The 18,778-nt window shown below is 41.1% G+C and overlaps 2 protein-coding genes across 7 annotated transcripts; both read left to right on the forward strand.

Moving 5' to 3' along the window:
• Positions 1-34: 34 nt before the first annotated feature.
• Positions 35-4,521, forward strand: LOC115596288 (centrosomal protein of 55 kDa-like). 5 transcript variants are annotated; one of them, XM_030441191.1, is made up of 11 exons: positions 35-177; positions 779-904; positions 1,169-1,336; positions 1,480-1,599; positions 1,981-2,046; positions 2,289-2,442; positions 2,717-2,843; positions 2,945-3,053; positions 3,217-3,279; positions 3,365-3,487; positions 4,226-4,521. In XM_030441191.1, the coding sequence occupies exons 3-11, from the start codon at positions 1,178-1,180 to the stop codon at positions 4,415-4,417; spliced, it is 1,113 nt and encodes a 370-aa protein (XP_030297051.1). In that variant the 5' UTR covers positions 35-177; positions 779-904; positions 1,169-1,177; the 3' UTR covers positions 4,418-4,521. The 5 variants fall into 5 exon arrangements, with proteins under 5 accessions (XP_030297051.1, XP_030297052.1, XP_030297054.1 ...); XM_030441190.1 differs by having other exon boundaries at positions 36-177; positions 776-904; XM_030441192.1 differs by lacking the exon at positions 3,365-3,487 and having other exon boundaries at positions 776-904.
• A 113-nt stretch (positions 4,522-4,634) lies between these two features.
• On the forward strand, positions 4,635-17,547 carry LOC115596286 (cone cGMP-specific 3',5'-cyclic phosphodiesterase subunit alpha'-like). Of its 2 annotated transcripts, XM_030441186.1 has the most exons (25): positions 4,635-6,895; positions 6,989-7,120; positions 9,051-9,377; positions 10,810-11,412; positions 11,739-11,891; positions 12,300-12,389; positions 12,506-12,646; positions 12,815-12,889; positions 12,983-13,047; positions 13,154-13,220; positions 13,340-13,387; positions 13,487-13,636; positions 13,865-14,008; positions 14,089-14,154; positions 14,250-14,396; positions 14,660-14,767; positions 14,855-14,964; positions 15,060-15,147; positions 15,264-15,364; positions 15,471-15,578; positions 15,682-15,745; positions 15,832-15,906; positions 16,006-16,089; positions 16,211-16,361; positions 16,459-17,547. In XM_030441186.1, the coding sequence occupies exons 4-25, from the start codon at positions 10,945-10,947 to the stop codon at positions 16,494-16,496; spliced, it is 2,541 nt and encodes an 846-aa protein (XP_030297046.1). In that variant the 5' UTR covers positions 4,635-6,895; positions 6,989-7,120; positions 9,051-9,377; positions 10,810-10,944; the 3' UTR covers positions 16,497-17,547. The 2 variants fall into 2 exon arrangements, with proteins under 2 accessions (XP_030297046.1, XP_030297047.1); XM_030441187.1 differs by lacking the exon at positions 9,051-9,377.
• Positions 17,548-18,778: the final 1,231 nt, after the last annotated feature.

Genomic DNA, 18,778 nt, shown 5'->3' on the forward strand with positions numbered 1-18,778 from the left:
TACTTTAATGATCCCAGACTGGGAAATTATATAAATATCAGTGTTATTTCAAAAATGTGAGCAGAAGCGCTGTGGCTGCAAATATGCTAATGTTACGTTGGAAGGACGAAATTAGGCGCGTAATTGAAGGCACCACAATACTGGCAGTTTAGCTATCTGTTGCCCCTCTCTATGAAGGTATGGCTAGTTAGATATAGGTATTTGTTATGACAGCATACTTTAGGAAACACTTGTTCTAAAGTTAATTTCACGATTATGCCGACATGAAAGGTCAGGTTTTACTACAGTAGCAGTGGTAACTTCTTACTTTATCGGCGCTGTAACGTTATGTTAGCTAACACTGTTTTATGCTAGCTGTTTTTATTCAAAGCTTCTATGTCTAATGCTTACTAGGGTAACGTTATGTGGCGTTATCTTCCCTTCGTGATTGTTATTGGCTATCAAGACCAGCTACCAAGAATGAAAATAGCTTAAACCTAGCTGTCTGTGATGGATAAGTTGAAGTTAGCTAGCTAAGCTAGCGTTAGCTGCTTAGTAGCCTGAGAAATAAAGTTAGTGACCTAACTAGGTTCAGCGTCCAATATCCAGTTTAAACATGGTAGCTATTAGGCAAGTGAATGTCAACGTATTATTATCGATGTTAGCTATTGTTAACATTGCTAAACGTTTGAGTAACTCAAGAAATACAGACAATCAACCACGTAATGTGCTGTTGCAAGAATTTACACTTCTAGGTCTACTGGAGCTTTAACTCATATTACATGATCTCCATCAGCAGATTGAGTTTGCCCAGTTTTCCTGGAAAAGTACTTCGATGTTTTTTGAGCACACAATTCAACAACATACCTTCGAGTTTTGAATCGGCCACTCTGACAAAGTGAAACAGCAACTCATTATTACAAAGGTAAGATTTATAGCAGTTATTTATGTGCACGCTTGATATCATAAATGCAATTGCAAGAGGGCTTTCCTCTCCTCTGAACTGCTATTAGAAGCAAAGCTTTGGTCCAGTTCAGTGTGTTTACCATTCTGCATTTTGCTGATAGCAACAGCTGGAAAAAAAAACAAAAATGGATCCATTCTGAATGTTTATTTTTGAAATCATATATTTTGCCACCCCCAAAATATATCTTTTTTTTGTGCTATCTCTTGTAATATTTGGCAACAGGTGATTGAGATGGCCTCGTCCAGATATGAGCCAAAGGGGTTCCTCACTAAAAGGCTCAAATCGCAGCAGACTACGGTTGTCAGCAGTCTGAGGAGGGAGAATGCCTACCTGAGGAAGACCCTGGCTGAGATGTCTCGTCAACATGCAGAACATAATAAGCTAGTAGAGGTAAACTTAATCAAACATTCCTGTTTATCTGCTATTTATCAAACAAAAGCCAACTAGACCACTTTAACTTTATGTTGTGTCATTTTACAGTAGTGGAGCATTAATTTAGTGAAACAACTTTTTTCTCTCCGTTTTTTTCGCAGCTGTTCCTCTCGCTTGAATCTGTTAGGCGGGAGACCGGTCTGCAGCTGAAGGCCAAAGAGGAGAAAATTGCTTTGCCATCAGAGCCACTGAGTGACGAAGAAAAGAAGCCGACAGATGAAGTGAGTATGCGGAGAAAGGACAGCATAAAATACAGGCACAATAAAAGGAATCATGGTATCATTTGATTTGCCAATCCCCTTTCAGCTCCTACCACTTTTACACCACTAGATGGCAGCAGTTGCATTTTCTTCTCAGTCTTCCATCTAGAGGAGGAGTACTGCCCATGCGAACACACTTCCTCATACAGAGCATACTATCACAGTGACATTCTGTATTATGTAGATATCATAACACTAGAGTCTTCGATGCTTTGAATCATCTGTTTTTGGCCTTGCTATCAAATGTCACAATGTTGTTTCTTTTATTAAAGCAGTTGGGTAAATGGGGTTGTTCTTTCATGTATGTGTAAAGCTGTACTGTATATTCCTGTCTTCAAATAGGACTCCACTTCAGATGAAGGGGCCTCATCTAACAAAATTAGAGAGCTGCAAAGTCACCTCAGTGATGTAAGTGCTTTGTGGTTTGCCATACAGCTGGTTGTATTTTTCAGCTAATCCACGTCTGCGTTTTTAGTTACTTCTAGCTTTGAAGTCTGTGTGTGCTTTTGTTTCCAAGAGAGGATGTGTGCCTGTGTACAGTATACATGTCTTGCTGAGTGTTTTTGCTTCAGAGCCAACCCCCTGGCACAACACTGTCTTTCTGTCTTTCTCGGTTATGTGCTTCTCATTCTTTTATTCAATCCCCCGAGGCCTTGGAGAAGAACAAGCAGTGGCTGGAATATGACCAGCAGAGAGAGGCCTATGTGAGGGCAAATCTGGCCAGAATTTTACGGCTTGAGAAGCAGCTGAACGAAGCCAGTCAGTCCCGCTCACAGCGGCAGCACAATGAGGACCATTCAAATGGTGAGCCAGAGGGACAGTGGGCAGTGGGCACTCACCACTGGGGCAACAAGGGGCAACAGACTGTCACAACAAGGTTTTTAAGATCTCGAGATTGTCCTGAAGTAGCCCGCTATCACAGAATCTGGGGCCTGCAATGCACTTTTGGAATAATGTTTTTTATTTGTATTACTACATGGTGCATGTGATTGTATCTAACATCTTAGATGTAGATGTAAATGTTAACCTGCAGAATACTTCTTTTTTAGCTTTTAATTTTCATCTTTTCTCATTACAGAGAAGGAGCGGATGAACCAGCTGCAGCAGAGCTTTGAACAACTCCTACAGAAAGCCAACAGCCACCTGGTGGTGATCAGGGAAAAGAATGACATGACCAACCAGAACCTGTTGATGACCCACCAAAGGTATGTGTGCTGCTCAAATCAAACTAAATAATACCGTCCTGCTCAAAGTTGGAGAACGTTAGACTGGTTGTCAGCTACATGACAGACCAGTTGATGTGTAGGTTCAAGGAAATGGAGAGGGAGGTGGAGGAGCTCAAGCAGCAGCTGCAGGCTGAAGAAATGAGCAGAAAAAGTGCTGCAGAAGATCAACATCACTCTGAGGTAGAAAGGGTGAGTGCTCAGGACAAAGACCTTCAACGCAGACTGGATGATGAGAAGCCTAAGTCAGTGGACTCTGAGCTGCATGTACATCTTCATTAAACTACTCATCCAGTAAGTAGGAAAAATACACGGCTTATTGTCAAGACAAAATTATAAAAACCTCTCTTCTCAGGAACAGTTTATGTTAGATCGTCACCAAGCAGACTGGGAGAAGATTAAAGAACTGGAGCGACAGGTACAACAAGCTCACTTTGTATCACCTCATCTCACACCTCTGCTATATTAGATCTCCATTGTAATGCGAACTTTTAAAATTTTAGGTCCAGTTTTTTTCACAAGATCTTGAGGATGAGAGGAAAAACTGTTCATATTTGAAGAAGCTGATGGTCAGAGTCCTGAAGATGCTGCAAAAGAAAAAAGACAGTGCAACAAGGCAGCCAAAGGTTGGCATGATTAGTGCAAAGGACTAGAGTAGATATAAACTTCATCAGTGATGAGCTTGAAAGCTGCATGAACTGTTTTTTGCGCACGTGCCAGCAAAAAAAATTTGATGCTGTGTTGAAACGTGAATAGAACTGCAAATGATAACAAGCTAATCAATTTTAGTAAAAAAATTAATCAGTACAAACACAATATATTTAATGTTTTACCTCATTTACTTAATTATTTTTTGTAAATATATGCTTATTTTGAATTTGAAATTGGAACAGGGACAACAAAAGTTGTTGAATAATCCAAAAACACCTGTCTGGAATATTCCACAGGTAAACAGGTTAACTGGTAGCAGATGGTGGTCTCATGGGTGCGTATGAAAGGGGCATCCTGGAAAGGCTCAGTTGTACTAATGCCAAAAATCACTACTTTGTGAAACATTGATTGTTAAAAGGATATCACTGCATAGCTCAGGAACACTTCACAAGAACTGTTGTTTTTCGACCGTTCATTTGGAAATGATTGAATTTTGTTTCATGTATGTTTTACACAGTGTCCCAGCATTTTGGGAATCAGGTTTGTAGTGATCTGGTTTATAATTTATATATAAAAATGGATTAGTGCAAAGTGTTGTTGGTCAAAAATAGAACCATTATAAAAAAACGGAAAAAAAAACATTATATAGAAGCTGATTTCATCACTGAGATTCTTATTAGCTATAATTGATGGTTGCCTTAATTTTTTTTCAGAGAGACCAGAAGTATCGCAGCTCAGGTGAAGAGGCACGGCCCCCCTGCATGCCCCCCAGAGATAGGCACACACCCTCCTCTCCCTGCAGCGGGCTGAATGAAAGCATCCTGGAGTGTCCCAGCTGCCAGGCCGAGTATCCTGCCGATAGCTACCGAGAACTCATTAACCATCTAGAAACCTGTCTTAACTAAGCTGAGCCAGCTTGTTCAGTTCTGTATATTCTGTTATATGGATATATTCACCTATGTTGTGTAAACCAGAGGTTCAAGTTAATAAACAACAGTGTTGAATTGTTTGAGGTTGTGGTTATGAATATTTAATGAAAACGTACCCACAAAGTTTTTGGTGAAGTATTGAATCGATTGCTTTGAAATTTTATATTCTACTGTACTCTTTGGTGTTCCCTATATTTTCATCTAGCGCCATGAACAGGTCAAAATTTCGCCAGTTTGTGTGTTGCTTTGTCAAATCATGCTGCCATAGGTCCTTGACCTCTCCCAGTTCTGACACTGTTCAGATGAATAACTCAAAACAGCTTGTGTAAGTTAATCCCTTTCCTGCGCTATTTAAGGACGTGGATTAGTATTGCTAGCTGACAATATGGAGAGTCAGAGGTCTGCGCAGTGGCTGTGAGCTTTGAAAGGGAACGTGACACCAAGGGTTAACCTAGTTTAAAGGCTTCAGAAAAAGATGTCCATATGGTTTAGACACCCTGTAACTTGCTGTGCCTTTCAGGAAGTATCATAGGAAAATGTCTTCATGGAAAGTTAGAATATGAGCTAAGCCTGTCTGAGAGGCAGACATAGAGCCAAGAGGCGGTTTATCTTGGGGCCTTGTACATTAGATTATTAACACCAGATATGACCAAAAGTCCTTTGAGGGCAATAAGGATGTGTCTTAGGTAATTTCAGCTAAAACAAGCATAAAAAACAAGTATAGGTAAATCTTTCCTCTCCCTTAATATTTTTAAACCTATCCCTGTACGGTTCGAATAGCCTATTTTCAGCTACTGGTTCATTACTATTTCAGTAATGTGGATCACCTGAAAGTAAACACTGTAATCTAATTCTCAACGTAAATAAAAGTAGTGTCAAACTAATTAGATCTCAGTGAATTTGCAATTCACACAGTATTACAACAGTTGGGTTGATGGAAGATTAGAACTAGATTAACCCACGGGGAAGTCGGGTCAATCCAAGATAACAACAAACTTTAGTGAGTTGTAATTACATGTAGAGGTATTCCCAGAAATGGAATGCAATTATGTGCATTTACCTAAAAAACTAATTTGAGTGACTTCTATTACTTTAGGGTTACATAATTCATTGCAAAATCACTAAAAATGGCAATATGATTGTGTGACGTATCCGCTTCGTAATTAGGCACTGTAGTTTGATGCAAAAATGATCCTTCCAACTGTTCCTGAATAATATGGCAATCACAATATCTGTCAATGTGAAATCAACATGATATTTCAACTATACAGTACTGCCCTACGTTACTTGATTATTTCCAGTTTATGAAGCTTTATACTTCTACTCCACAACATCTCAGTGGCAAATATTGTACAGTTAAACGAAACATCTTTCATTAATCATTACTTGTCAGATTACAATTTTTCATACCTTTCCTCCTTCCCCCTGCCTGAAAATACATTTGCTGAATACAGGCTGTTTCTCTGAACTCGTGAATAGTTGACTTTTTGGAGATACAGGATTCTCACAAAGCAATGATGCTGCAAACCTGTTATCATACACTTTGCTGTGCACTATACTTCAACATTAATAAGAAATTATTATCTTATCTCTACCGAAATATGTACCGCAGAAAAATGGCACATACTCATCAGCGCACATTGTGCGGATTGCAAGAGAAAAGAGACATATGAGTAGAGCAGTATAAAATGTTTAACTACACAGTGGAAGACAAAAGCACAGAGAACATTTTGGTAGTGTTTGTTTATCAGCTGGAGCAAACAGCATCATAAAGGCTCGTCACCATCCTCCATCCCTCTATACTCCTCCCCTTCTCTTTCATCATTTTGTGCCTTATCAGCTCCTTTGCCCCGTTCACTGGTGTGGAGTGAAATCAGTTAGCACGTCTGATCTAGATCACCTTTTTCTGCCTTCATGGATGTTAACCCTCGCACTCACTTTCTCCATTTAAGCAACTTCACCTATTTTTCCTTCTTCTCTGAGCTGGACAGCTCAGATCATGTTGCCACCACGATTTTCGAGACCCTGGCTATCACTGCTGTCTTCCTGCTGTCCGTGGCAGCAAATGCAGTTGCCGCAGCCCTGGTAACCTGGGAACGCAGACTGCCTGCCAACAAAACCATCCTGACCCTCAACTTGTTTGTGGCCAACCTGCTGTTCGTCAGCATGATCCCTCTGATTGTGGCAGTGCGGTGGACTGTGTCCTGGACGCTCGGGTTTACGGCCTGTCGCACTGTGCTCTATGTCATCTGTATGAGCGGATGTGTCACCATCACTACCCTGGCCTCCATCAGTGTGGAGAGGGTCCAGGCTATCCTTCAGCTGCAGAGTCTGCCAACTTTAAACCCATAGATGGTAACTGTCATCCTCTTCTTTATCTGGGCCTTTTCTGCTCTCACCTGCTTACCCGTCAGTCTGTACTTCACTGTGGTGGAAGTGGATTTCTCTGAGCAGGTACGGATGGATTCGTAGATAAAATGAAAGCTCAGTGTCCCTGCAACTAATGTATATGTTTTGTTCCTTTTTATTTCTTTGTGTCATCTACAGGAACATTTACACATTTGCACTCTCCGGTGGTCCGATATGACTGGAGAGATTGTGTGGAATGTCGTATTCACTGCCCTGTGCTTCCTTCTCCCTGGATTTGTAATTGTGGCCAGTTACAGCAAAATATTGCAGGTGGGTTTATGTTTATGTATCAGTTTGATGCGCAAAGATGTCAGGATGTAAAGGAGGATGGGGGAAAGGAGTTTTAGAGGATGGTTGGAGTGTTTTTAGGATTAGTTGGTCCCAGGCACATATTTATTAGATGTTCCCTTTAGTCATCTTTTTTAACTTAACAACTTTCCTGCCCTGTCTGGCCTTCAGTCTGAACCTTAATTATTCCCACTGAAGAAATAAATCTTTAAAAGTTGGTCACAAATATAAATCATTTCAATAAGATATTTAGCCCTCAGCAAACGTTACTCAAACAGCAGTATGTTTTTTTAAGCTTCAGACGAATACACATTTGGCACTCTAGTGAGTATTCACAGCACCAGGACATTGCACTGCATTTGAGACTGACTCAGCTGACAACAGTATACATTTTTACACATATAAATTGTGTTTGCCTGTTTTTCTCATGTATAAAACAACAAGACATTATAACACTTGAGGTTTAGGCGAGGGGCGGTGCTGGGTAGAGCACGCAGGAGGAGGAGGACCTGTTCATGATGATGTAGGTTTTTGCACTGATATCATTACTACATGAATTTGGAAGTATCCATAATATCATATAAAAAGAGTGGAAAGCAAGACACAGGCAACAGAAAAGAGTGCAAAGCAGCTACACTATGTGCAATGCCATCAAAGCACCCATTCGCTCACTGTGATAGGAAGCTGGCAGGATGAAGTTCAGGCCAACTGAGCGAGACATTTGCGTTCATACATTTAGCTCCTCCTGGTGATGTATGGAAAATGTCAGGGTAGCATAGCATGTGTGAAAACCTTGAAACCCTTGTTGGTTGTTTTTATGGAACCACCCGAATATATCCAGCCTTATCCTTTAAAACTTTGAAACTGTGGGGAAAGAACAGTTCAGCCTAGGGCTGGGTATCACCAGGTACCTCGCCATACAATACCATCACAATATTTTGCCCTCGATAACGATAATATCACGATACAGCGATTCTGCGATAATCGACATATTGCAAGAAATTTCATCCACAATACATCATGTGTCACTGAAGAAATTCAGAATTTATTGACTGCACTGAATCCATTTCACAGGAATTACAAAACATTGTCAATCAATTTCACATGAATGACAGCCAAGTAAACAAAGAGTATATTGCACAGTGTCTCTTCTTAACACACACACTGACTACAACTATCATTAAATATCTATATGTGTTGGTTTCAGAGCTACTTAAACCATTTTTAAAATTTTATTTGGTTGTATACCTATGTTTAAATAAAGATAAAGCTGTCCTCCGAAGAGGGGTGGTGGTGGGCCAAAAAATAGATATATTATTTTTTTTCTACATATCGATATTTGGCACCAGTGTATCGATAAAGTACCTCAAGACGAAATATCGCGATATATCTTAGTATCGATATTTTGGCACACCCCTATTTCAGCCCCTCAGACTCAGTGATGTAGACCGATGACTTTGGTTTTGTGCACGTTATACTTTTGCTCCTATTTATTGACAATGACTGCTCATGTAATCTTTTCTCCTCGAGTTATAGGTTGTGTAAGAGACGTGCATTATTTATTCAACAATAACTCATTCACACATGTATTGACATTTCCCTTTGTACCATCTGTGAGTATCAGTCATTTCTCTGTCAGAGATGAGTGTGCTTGGTCAATTATTCATGCAGACATTGATTCAGAGTGTTGCACTATCAGTTGTCAATATAGCATTACACAACCAGTTCTACAAATGAGGACATTGATATGATAGCGTGATACAAAAAAATGATTCTGAGCAGTCAGAAATTGATTTGACTTTGTTTGCTGACAAACACAAAGGCCATCTCGCACCATGTTTATATATATAAATGCAATGTCACAAAGTACAGAATAGCAGTATTGTCTAATATTATTTTATTTGTATTTCAGATTGCTAAAAATTGTAGGCAAAGGCTCCGACCCCGAGGCAGGCAGCCCTCAGTCGGAGACTCTCTCTTGTACCACGTCTCCCGTCAGGACATGAAGCTCTTCCGAACCCTTCTGGTTCTTGTGCTCTCTTTCTTAATCATGTGGAGCCCAATTTTTATCATCACCTTCATCATCCTGGCTAGAAACTTTCTGGGTCACCTAGATGTCTCATCTACCACGTTCTTCTGGGTGATAACATTCACGCTGGCAAACTCGGCCCTCAATCCCATCCTCTACTCAGTCTGCCAGTTCAAGCATGGCTGGCGCAGGCTCTGCTGTGGCTCTGAGGTAGCACCACTGAGAAAAGGACCTTGTGGCAATGGTCGAACACAAGGCATACATCCATAATTATCTAAAGCGGTTCCCCAAATAGAGGAGTCAAACTTACATTTAGCCTGTTGTGTGTACCTCTTGTGACTTTTGATCAACAACGTAAAGTACGCATCTAATTTAAGACACAATCTTTGCATGCTCGCTGCACTCCTGAGCCGGTGCAATCCTTCTGCTTTTCTAAATCTCACAAAGTCAAACACTCGTGAATTTGTTAAATTTACAATGAATCTTGGCTATTTTGCAATTTCCCGCAGTTTGTTTTCAGTCTACAAAAATGTCTCTTATCCCATAATGACAAATAATAAATGTGGTGTTGCAATGCAGCACAGATTATTATTGGCTGAAATAATACTGAGCTATTTTATAATAACCTTTAAAATCTTTAATCTTTAAAATTGTAATACTGAAAGTGTTTTGTTTCTTAAAATGTCAGAAGTTGTTAGAAACTAATTCAATGATTAATCAGACCTATATTAATGTTTGTATTATTGTGAACATTCATAGAACCATTTTTGTACGACGCTTGTCATGTCATCTGGCTGAGAAGTAGATGTTCGTGTCTCATACTCAGATCATACCAACAATCAGCAGTTTCCCTGCAAACAAGTAATTAAACTCTAAGCGTAAGTCAACAATCCCACTTAATCCTGTGAATGGTTAAATGTATCCTCTATCCACAGACGTGGCACAGGAGAGCCAGGCTAGGAACGTCAATGCATTTGTTTCTTTCTGGAGGAATGCCTGTCTATGAATTTGACCGAACTACTGCTGATTGTCAGTATTTGTTCCGACTTTACCAGCGGTGGTGCAGTTATTTGAGCTTGCGAGATGTCACTAAATCATTACATTAATCACTGTCTCTTATGCATAGCCTCTCAGACATCATAAGAATCTTAAACGCAGCTTTTATCAAGCGGTCAACGACTCCCCTGACCTTCTTTGCCTGGTATTATTGTTATGGTATTATCCTTATCCTCTTAAAATTGCACAACTCTTTCCGCCACAATGTTTGACACCTGTCAAGATGAAACAACAGTATTCTGACTATTAGTATACACAGGGTGTTTACAGAAAGAGGAGTTAAAGATGATCTCAGTATGTTAGTGAGATAACTCTGAGATATAATGACGGTCTTCCCTGCCCTCTCCTACTGAGCAGGTCATGCTGCAGGTTCCATAACTGAGTTATCACCTGTGATTGGATTGGCTAAAATGACAAGTGGCTGGATTTACAAGTTAAGAAAGCTAAGGGGCTTTATGATTCTAACGTCACAGTAATTAGTTTCCCATAGGATCCCCTTACTCCAGTAAGCCACTCACTACCTGCTGTTGCCGGGGGGGGGGGGGGGGGGGAGTTTGGAGCTTCATCTTTGGTTGTGTGTTCACAGAGAAGTTGGGAGATGTCTCAGTAGGGTCTGCACTGGCATATCCTCTTGAGGCCATCTTCATCCATCCAGCTGCACCAGTCTGAGAAGCAACTTTGTGCAGCTACAGAGGGCATCGCTCATCCGAACCCGGACAACATGGCAGACAAAGACACTGTAGAGAAGTTCCTTGACAACAATCCACAGGTTGCTAAGGAGTACTACGAAAAGAAAGTCAAGGCTGATGTGATTACTGCTGCCTTCGGCACAGAGGTGCAGGTGAAAGACCCGGCCTCTTACAAGGATGTCACCACCATCCAGGAGGCTGAGTTCATGTTTGAGCTCATAAAGGAGTTGCAAGGCGCCAACAAGATGGAGAAAGCCCTGCACAAAGTTCTCCAGAGGATTGCTCTGCTGATCCAGGCAGACCGCTGCAGCTACTGGGGCTTCAGGTCTCGTAATGGAACGCCCGAGCTGTCCTCGATTCTCTTCGATGTGACGCACAATTCTGCATATGACAAAAATATAGTCAACCCAAACGTAGAGATTGTTTTTCCCACCGACATGGGACTTGTTGGATGGACTGCGCACTCCAAGAAGCCTCAGAACATCATTGATGTTAAGAAGGTGAGCTACTGACAAAACTAACAACTGAACTGAGAATTTAGACATGATGTAACATGCTCTGTGGAACAAACCAGGCTGATTACAGATGAGAAAACATGCAGTAGCTTAATCTTGGAACCCTGTCTTATAAAACCTTAAGAACCTAAATGCAGTTCAGCACTGGAACTGTGAAGCTACAATCTTTCTCATGTTGCTTCCCAACTCGATTTTAGCGTAAAAGCATGCATGGAAAAACAGCTGATCTGCAGGAGACATGTTCCCCTAAATTCATCTTGCGGTCTGTATATTGGTGCGCAGCCTTTAACCTCTCTCCTTATTATTTCCAGGACTCTCATTTCAGTGACTTTGTGGATAAACAGACCAAATACACCACCAAATGCATGCTCACTTCTCCCGTTATGAGTGGAAAAGAACCCATCGGTGTCATCATGGTGCTCAACAAACAAGGCGCCAGTGAATTCTCAAAGGGTGATCAGGAGGTGAGTGAGCAGAATAATCGTTTTTGATAACTATACTTGTGTAAAGTGTTGACTCACAGAAGATGCACTTAGTCGGGCTGCAGGTTTGTGCCACTTGCAGTAGACAGACAAAAACCCTGTACAAGGAGCTTGACTTGATCTTGACCTGCAAGGTAAAATTTCCAATTTTAGCCCACCAGCTTCCTATCTCTGACATGTATATTTAGAGACTTGGGTAACGGTTTTGACAGCTCAACTTATAATCCTTTTAGGAAGAAGAAGCGCAGTCATTTTTCTTGTCTTGTGTCATGACCCACTTGTGAGTCTCGAGGTCATCCAAGTTTAGATTTGTCAGAGAGAGTGGCTTAAATCTGCTGAACATATGAGTTTGATTCATAAAGCTTTTTCTTTTTTTTTCTTTCATTACAGCTCTTCAATAAATATATGAACTTTGCTACTGTGATCTGTCTCCAAGCCCACACTGCTTACATGTGGGATGTCGAGTCCAGGAGAAGCCAGGTAAACGCTCACAGTGATAAATCAGTTTTTTTTTGCACCAAGAGCAATTACTGAATGACACAAGATACAAAATTGCCCATGAAAGCCATAAGATGTGTTTTTCTTCCTTGTTGTAGGTGTTGCTGTGGTCAGCCAGCAAAGTTTTTGAGGAGTTGACTGATATTGAGAGGCAGTTTCACAAAGCCTTGTACACAGTGAGGACATATATCAAGTGCGAGAGATACTCTGTGGGACTCCTGGACATGACCAAAGAAAAGGTGTGTAGAGGAAAGTCTGGAAAAAAGATGAACTCAGTTGCTTTCAAAGCCAACAATTACATTTCACAGCGATTGTATCTGGAGCTGCATTAATTGCAATTCTTTCATATTTTTTGGAACTGATAATGCGGTATATAGAAAACATGATTTTGGATTTTTGTCAACCAGGAATTCTTTGATGAGTGGGCAATCAAACTAGGAGAACAGGAGGCATACAAAGGCCCCAAGACGCCTGATGGCAGAGTAAGTCCAGCAAATTATACTCATAATAATTCAATTCAACTGTCATGTCTTTAAAACTATCAGAAAACGCAATTTTATGTTTAAAACTTTCAGGAAATCAGCTTCTACAAGATTATTGACTATTTGCTGGAAGGCAAAGAGGAGATCAAAGTTATCCCGTAAGTATGGCGATGCACTGTCGCACAGCATTCAGCCTGATGACACAGCTTCATTTGCATTTTGGAACTGCCAGTCTGCCGTGACTCATTCTCTCCAAACTCGCAGCGGCCCTCCTGCCGACCACTGGGCTCTGGTCAGCGGACTCCCCTCATATGTAGCAGAGAATGGATTTGTAAGTTCCACTTTTGTTGCATTCATTTTTCGAGCAACTCAACAGTAGTTGAATCACTTGGGTCACTGATCTGCTGATCTCCAAACACACACGCAATAAAAGGTTTTTGCTTCTCCTAGATCTGCAACATGATGAATGCTGCAGGAGACGACTACTTTACATTTCAGGTGAGACGTTACTCACCGAAGGCTCTCGTTCAGTTATATTCACTTTCGTTATTAAGTTCACTAAAATAACCTGACAATTCTCTTTGATTGGTTTGACAGAAAGGACCAGCGGACGAGACTGGATGGACGATTAAGAACGTGCTCTCCCTCCCCATCGTCAACAAAAAGGAAGAAATCGTTGGTGTTGCCACTTTCTTCAACAGGCTCGATGGCTACCCCTTCGACGAGAATGATGAACAGATTACAGAAGTATGGAAAAACATCTCCGGCTCATTTTTTGTCTTACCGTTTTAGCCTCTCTACATTACATTTTTCAAATAACTCTAACTCAACTCTAATAATACCCTCCAACGGTACTTTATTTGATTTTATATTCATGTAAATATTCCTATAAAATGAAAAGCTTGTTTGAAAGAAATTGGTAATAGTTCAAAAATATATTTGGAATTAAATGGACTTTTTTGTCTGTGTCACTAGGCTCTAACCCAGTTCCTCGGCTGGTCCACCCTGTGCAGCGACACATACGACAAACTGAACAGGACAGAGTGGGGTAAAGAAATCTCCCAGGAAATGCTCATGTACCAGACGACGGCCACACTGACGGACGTGCAAACCATTCTGGTAAGCTGCTGCCTCCGTTGACTGATTACTTCAACCAGATGGAAAACCGATAAAAAAAACAATGTTATTTCCCCACTCAGAACACTCAAGAGAAGTTCGGCTCCGCTCCGGAGGACTGTGAGCCGAAGGAGATGTACAAACTGTTGGTAAGCACTGCGACACATTGACTACAGTGCTCCTCATAAACTCAGGTTGTTTAGGATGGTATGCTGACTGTTTGCGATGTGTTTCAAATTCCCAGAGAACCAACATCCCCGAAGCCAAGAACGTGGAGCTCCTCGAGTTCCGCTTCAGCGACTTCCCCTTGTCAGAGTTCGAACTCATCAAGTGTGGAATCCGCTGCTTCTTTGAGCTGGGGGTGGTGGAGAAGTTCAAAGTCCCACCTGAGGTACAGTATAACGTGTACCACAGCAAAACCACCTCTGAAACACTCAGCGCACCCACATCTACGCATATTTAGCGCAGAGAGGTAACATTTTTGATTGAGGTCAAACTGAATTAGCACTCCAGTTAAGCTGTTATTGCCGTTTGTGTATTTTTCTGAGGCTGGCTTTGGCTGAGATGAGTTGCTCTATAACTCTTGATGAGCGTTTATGTGATCTGAGTGTAATCTTTGACTGATTGCATCTCTGTTTTACATCTGTGGTGCAGATCCTGACACGTTGGATGTACACCGTCTGCAGGGGATACCGTGACATCACCTATCACAACTGGAGGCACGGCTTCAATGTCGGACAAACCATGTTCACTCTGCTGCTCGTACGTTTGATTTCTCATCTGAATATATAGCCTCTGTGACCTCCTCTGCTGTTTGCCATAACACAGGGTTGTCCTCTTTTGCGACAGACAGGGAAACTGAAGAAGTATTACTCTGATCTCGAGGCCTTCGCCATGGTTGCTGCTGGATTCTGCCATGATATTGACCACAGGGGGACCAACAATCTGTACCAGACAAAGTAAGATTTTTGTGAGTCTTTGTACAGTGAGAAATTGAAAGTGACGTGCTTAAAATGTTTGACTTATTTTCTCTGGCTCTTGTGGACTCTTGTAGGAGTTTATCTCCACTGGCAAAACTGCACAGCTCCTCAGTTATGGAGCGACATCATCTTGAGTACAGTAAGACACTGATGGAGAATGAGGTGGGTGCTCATATGTTAATATTTATGCGTTTATCGTTGTGGAAGCAATATCTAAAATGTGCAGATGTTTTTCCATGCTGTGCTGTCTAATCTCATTCTTCTGCCGTTCTTCACAGAACCTGAATATCTTCCAGAACCTCCAGAAGCGTCAGTTTGAGACGGTGCAGCATCTGTTTGAAGTCTGCATCATTGCCACTGATCTCGCCCTGTACTTCAAGTAAGGAATGTCAGAAGAGTGTGGGTCACATTTTCGATCAATAATTCTGCCTATCAACGATTTTCAAAGACTTTTGAAAAGATCTGACCGCATTCTCGTCTTTCAGGAAGAGAACAATGTTCCAAAAGATTGTGGATGCTGTAGAGGGGATTCCGGAGGAGAAGGAGAAGATCAGCTACGTCTCCAACAACGCGACCAGGAAGGAAATTATCATGTAAATGCATAGTTTGCCATGTAAAGTAGCCACCCTTGTTTGACCATTTTTCTCGATGGCCTGAAGTTCATTCAAAACTGTTCCTCAATGGTGTTTTCCTCAGGGCAATGATGATGACAGCTTGTGACCTGTCAGCCATTACGAAGCCATGGGAGGTTCAGAGCAAGGTGCGTTCCCGTGTTCTTGTGACACGAATACAGAGCATCCATCAGCCAGCCGCTGTCATTGTCTTAAGGGTTTCTTGTGGTTCTAGGTGGCTCTGATGGTGGCGGCAGAGTTTTGGGAGCAAGGAGACCTGGAAAGGACCGTTCTTGATCAGCAGCCCATTGTAAGCGCTTTTAGCTATGTTTTCTGTTTGTCGCCTGCACTGTGCGTGTTGTCATAAATCCATAACAATACTCATCATCTCCTGCTTCTTCTACTTTAGCCAATGATGGACAGAGCTCACGCGGAAGAGCTGCCTAAGATGCAGTGTGGTTTCATCGACTTCGTCTGCTCTTTTGTGTACAAGGTAGATACAAAGCACAATAATAATTGTTTATAGATACAAATCTATTTGATCTTGATGTGAATATTTGAATATGAAATTAATATAATTTTCTCATGTCTGCGTGTCTGTTGTTTGTTTGCAGGAGTTCTCTCGTTTCCACATAGAGATCAACCCAATGTTCGAAGGGCTGACCATCAACAGGGGAGAGTGGAGAGCTCTCGCTGATGTCTACGAGGCCAAGATGAAGGCCATCGAAGATGAAAAGAAGAGGCTGGAGGGTGGAGATGCGGAACGTGAGTGCAAACACCTTGAAATCAAATCCCCTCTGCATAATCTGTGTTTGAACTGGCACCCATCCCTTACTGTCTCTCTCATTTGTTCCTTCAACAGCTGCAGAAGGGAAGTCAAAGACGTGCGTTGTCTGCTAGACCTCCAGGACCGCCGAAAGCATTTCTGGATTTTTGTCTGGATGTGTATTTGTACAGCGTGTGTATGAGCATGAGCATGTGTTCACAGATAAAAAAAAAAAAAAAAAACACTAAATGATTATTATTTTTATAAACTTTAATGTTTATGTCCTCTTCTACAGAAAGCAAATGTAATCAGCACCAGTCTCAAGAACATATGTGATGCTATGTAAACATTAATTCAACATTGGTCTTGGATGTACTAAACGAACTATTGGAATAATTAAGAAGAGTACATGTATGTATTTTATTATGAATATTTATACTGACTACAATGTAAGGATATTTAGCTCACTTTCTTTGACTTTTTATGCGAGTAGAAATATTAGGCTGCAAATACAGTTTGAGCGGTTGTATCTGAGTATATTTCGAATATAAATACGGTAATAAAATACTCTTACTTTGTTGAAAAACAGTTCAAAGCAAAATAATTAATGACTTTATGCATGTAGTGTTTTAAAAAATTCAAACATATGTCCCTGGCAAATGGGTGAGAGATGTAAGAAGATTTGCCTGGACTGGATTTAGTAATAAGCCACCTCTAGCCTTGAGGCTTAACTTTTTAAGTCCCCTGCTTACATAAAGTAATGTCCTGTTCATAAGTCAGCGTGTTCAGAGTGCATGTGGCACAGAGGAACGCAGGAAGGTGTCATGTGGAAACACTGTGCGGCACGCAGAGTCAAATTCACCATGTGTCAGAGAAATGCCATTGTTTGTGATGTGTTGTGATTTCTGACAGCTGACATGTTAAGATTTATTTTGGAGAGCAGAGCTTGTGACACGGGTAGCACATAGAACAATGTCAGATTTTATTGTTTTATTGTTCTTTTTGGATGCAAATTGTTTATGTGCTCATCAACGTATGAACTTTGAATCTCAGCGAATGCAACATTCGCAAGGAAATGTGACTCTGGCATGTATAGCATTAAATACACAATTATATGTGCAATAGCATCATGTATGAATTATGTATAAGAAATGTAAAATCTCAGTAAAGTCTATTTTCCTCAGACTGCATTTTCATGTCCGTTTTGTGCATTTAAAGGGCTTCATTTCAGCTACAGTATGGATGCAACTCCACAGTATGTTGATATTTGAGTAGAAAGAGTTCCCTTATGGTGATTTGCAGTTTCATTGATTTCATGAACGATCAGCACGCCTCAGTGTAGTCCCTGTTCACTACTACTTAGATCAGGCTCAAGAGGCGTTGTAGGAAAGCCATGCTGACCAAAACATCACCTTGTGATCAGCCCTCTAACAAGCTTACAGGTGATCTGTGTTTACAGACTTGGAAGTGGATTCTGTGTTTACACGTTTAATATTAATCAAATATAAATGTATATCTTTATGAGCAAAACAACTATGGATGGACAACTTGACTAGTTGGACAACTAGTCAACGTACGCATCCCTACACTGACTTAATATCACAGCTTACAAAGACTACATGAAGAAGAAAATATATGAAATCGCCCTTTATAGTCTGCAGTTTTCAAATGAGCACTTCTTTTCTGTGTTTTTGTCGGTTTGCTGGAGGCTTAAGCAACACAGTCAGGTGGTCTGACCTTTGACTGCTGACAGGTTGTTTGACCTCAGCTGAGATGACTAGCGGATGTTCTGGTGCGTCATATGAGAATATCTGCCGAAGATCCCATCCAGGTTAAAGGTATCACAGCCTCCCTGCTCCTGACATTTTTTTTCTTTTTTTATGTTTTACGCGGAGATTAACCTTAACTTACTTTCAGCTCTTGCGCCACTAGAAAAAAAAAAAAAAAAAAAAAACCTCCAAAGCACTGCTCTGCAGTGATGGTGAATTACTGTGCCACTTACAACTGAAACATAAGATGTGTTTTCTTGTGTCACTGCTCTGAGAGATCATCCCCCTCAATATGATTGGCCCTGGCAGGAGACTAACAGGTGGCAGGCCAACTTTATGGTTCATTCGGGACAAGAGGGCATCTCCGTTACAAACCACCCCCCTCAGTCACGTCATACAAGGTAAGCCAGCTTCGTGGACTCGTTAAGACTGCGTGCTGTATCAGATGTCAAAGAGCAAACAGGTATCTTCACTTAATATGCAGCCTTCACTGGTGGAAGAAGACAGGAGGAGCAGGAGGTTGGCCACCTCTATGTACCACGATATGAATAGGAGACTTGTAGAGTTGTATGAATATCAGTTCTTACTTACAGAAATTTAAAATCGTTTTATCAGTGTTGTAAATAAGGCCAAGCAAAAGGTCATAC

This window comes from Sparus aurata, chromosome 15, assembly GCF_900880675.1.
Source record: "Sparus aurata chromosome 15, fSpaAur1.1, whole genome shotgun sequence".
Lineage (NCBI taxonomy): Eukaryota > Metazoa > Chordata > Actinopteri > Spariformes > Sparidae > Sparus > Sparus aurata.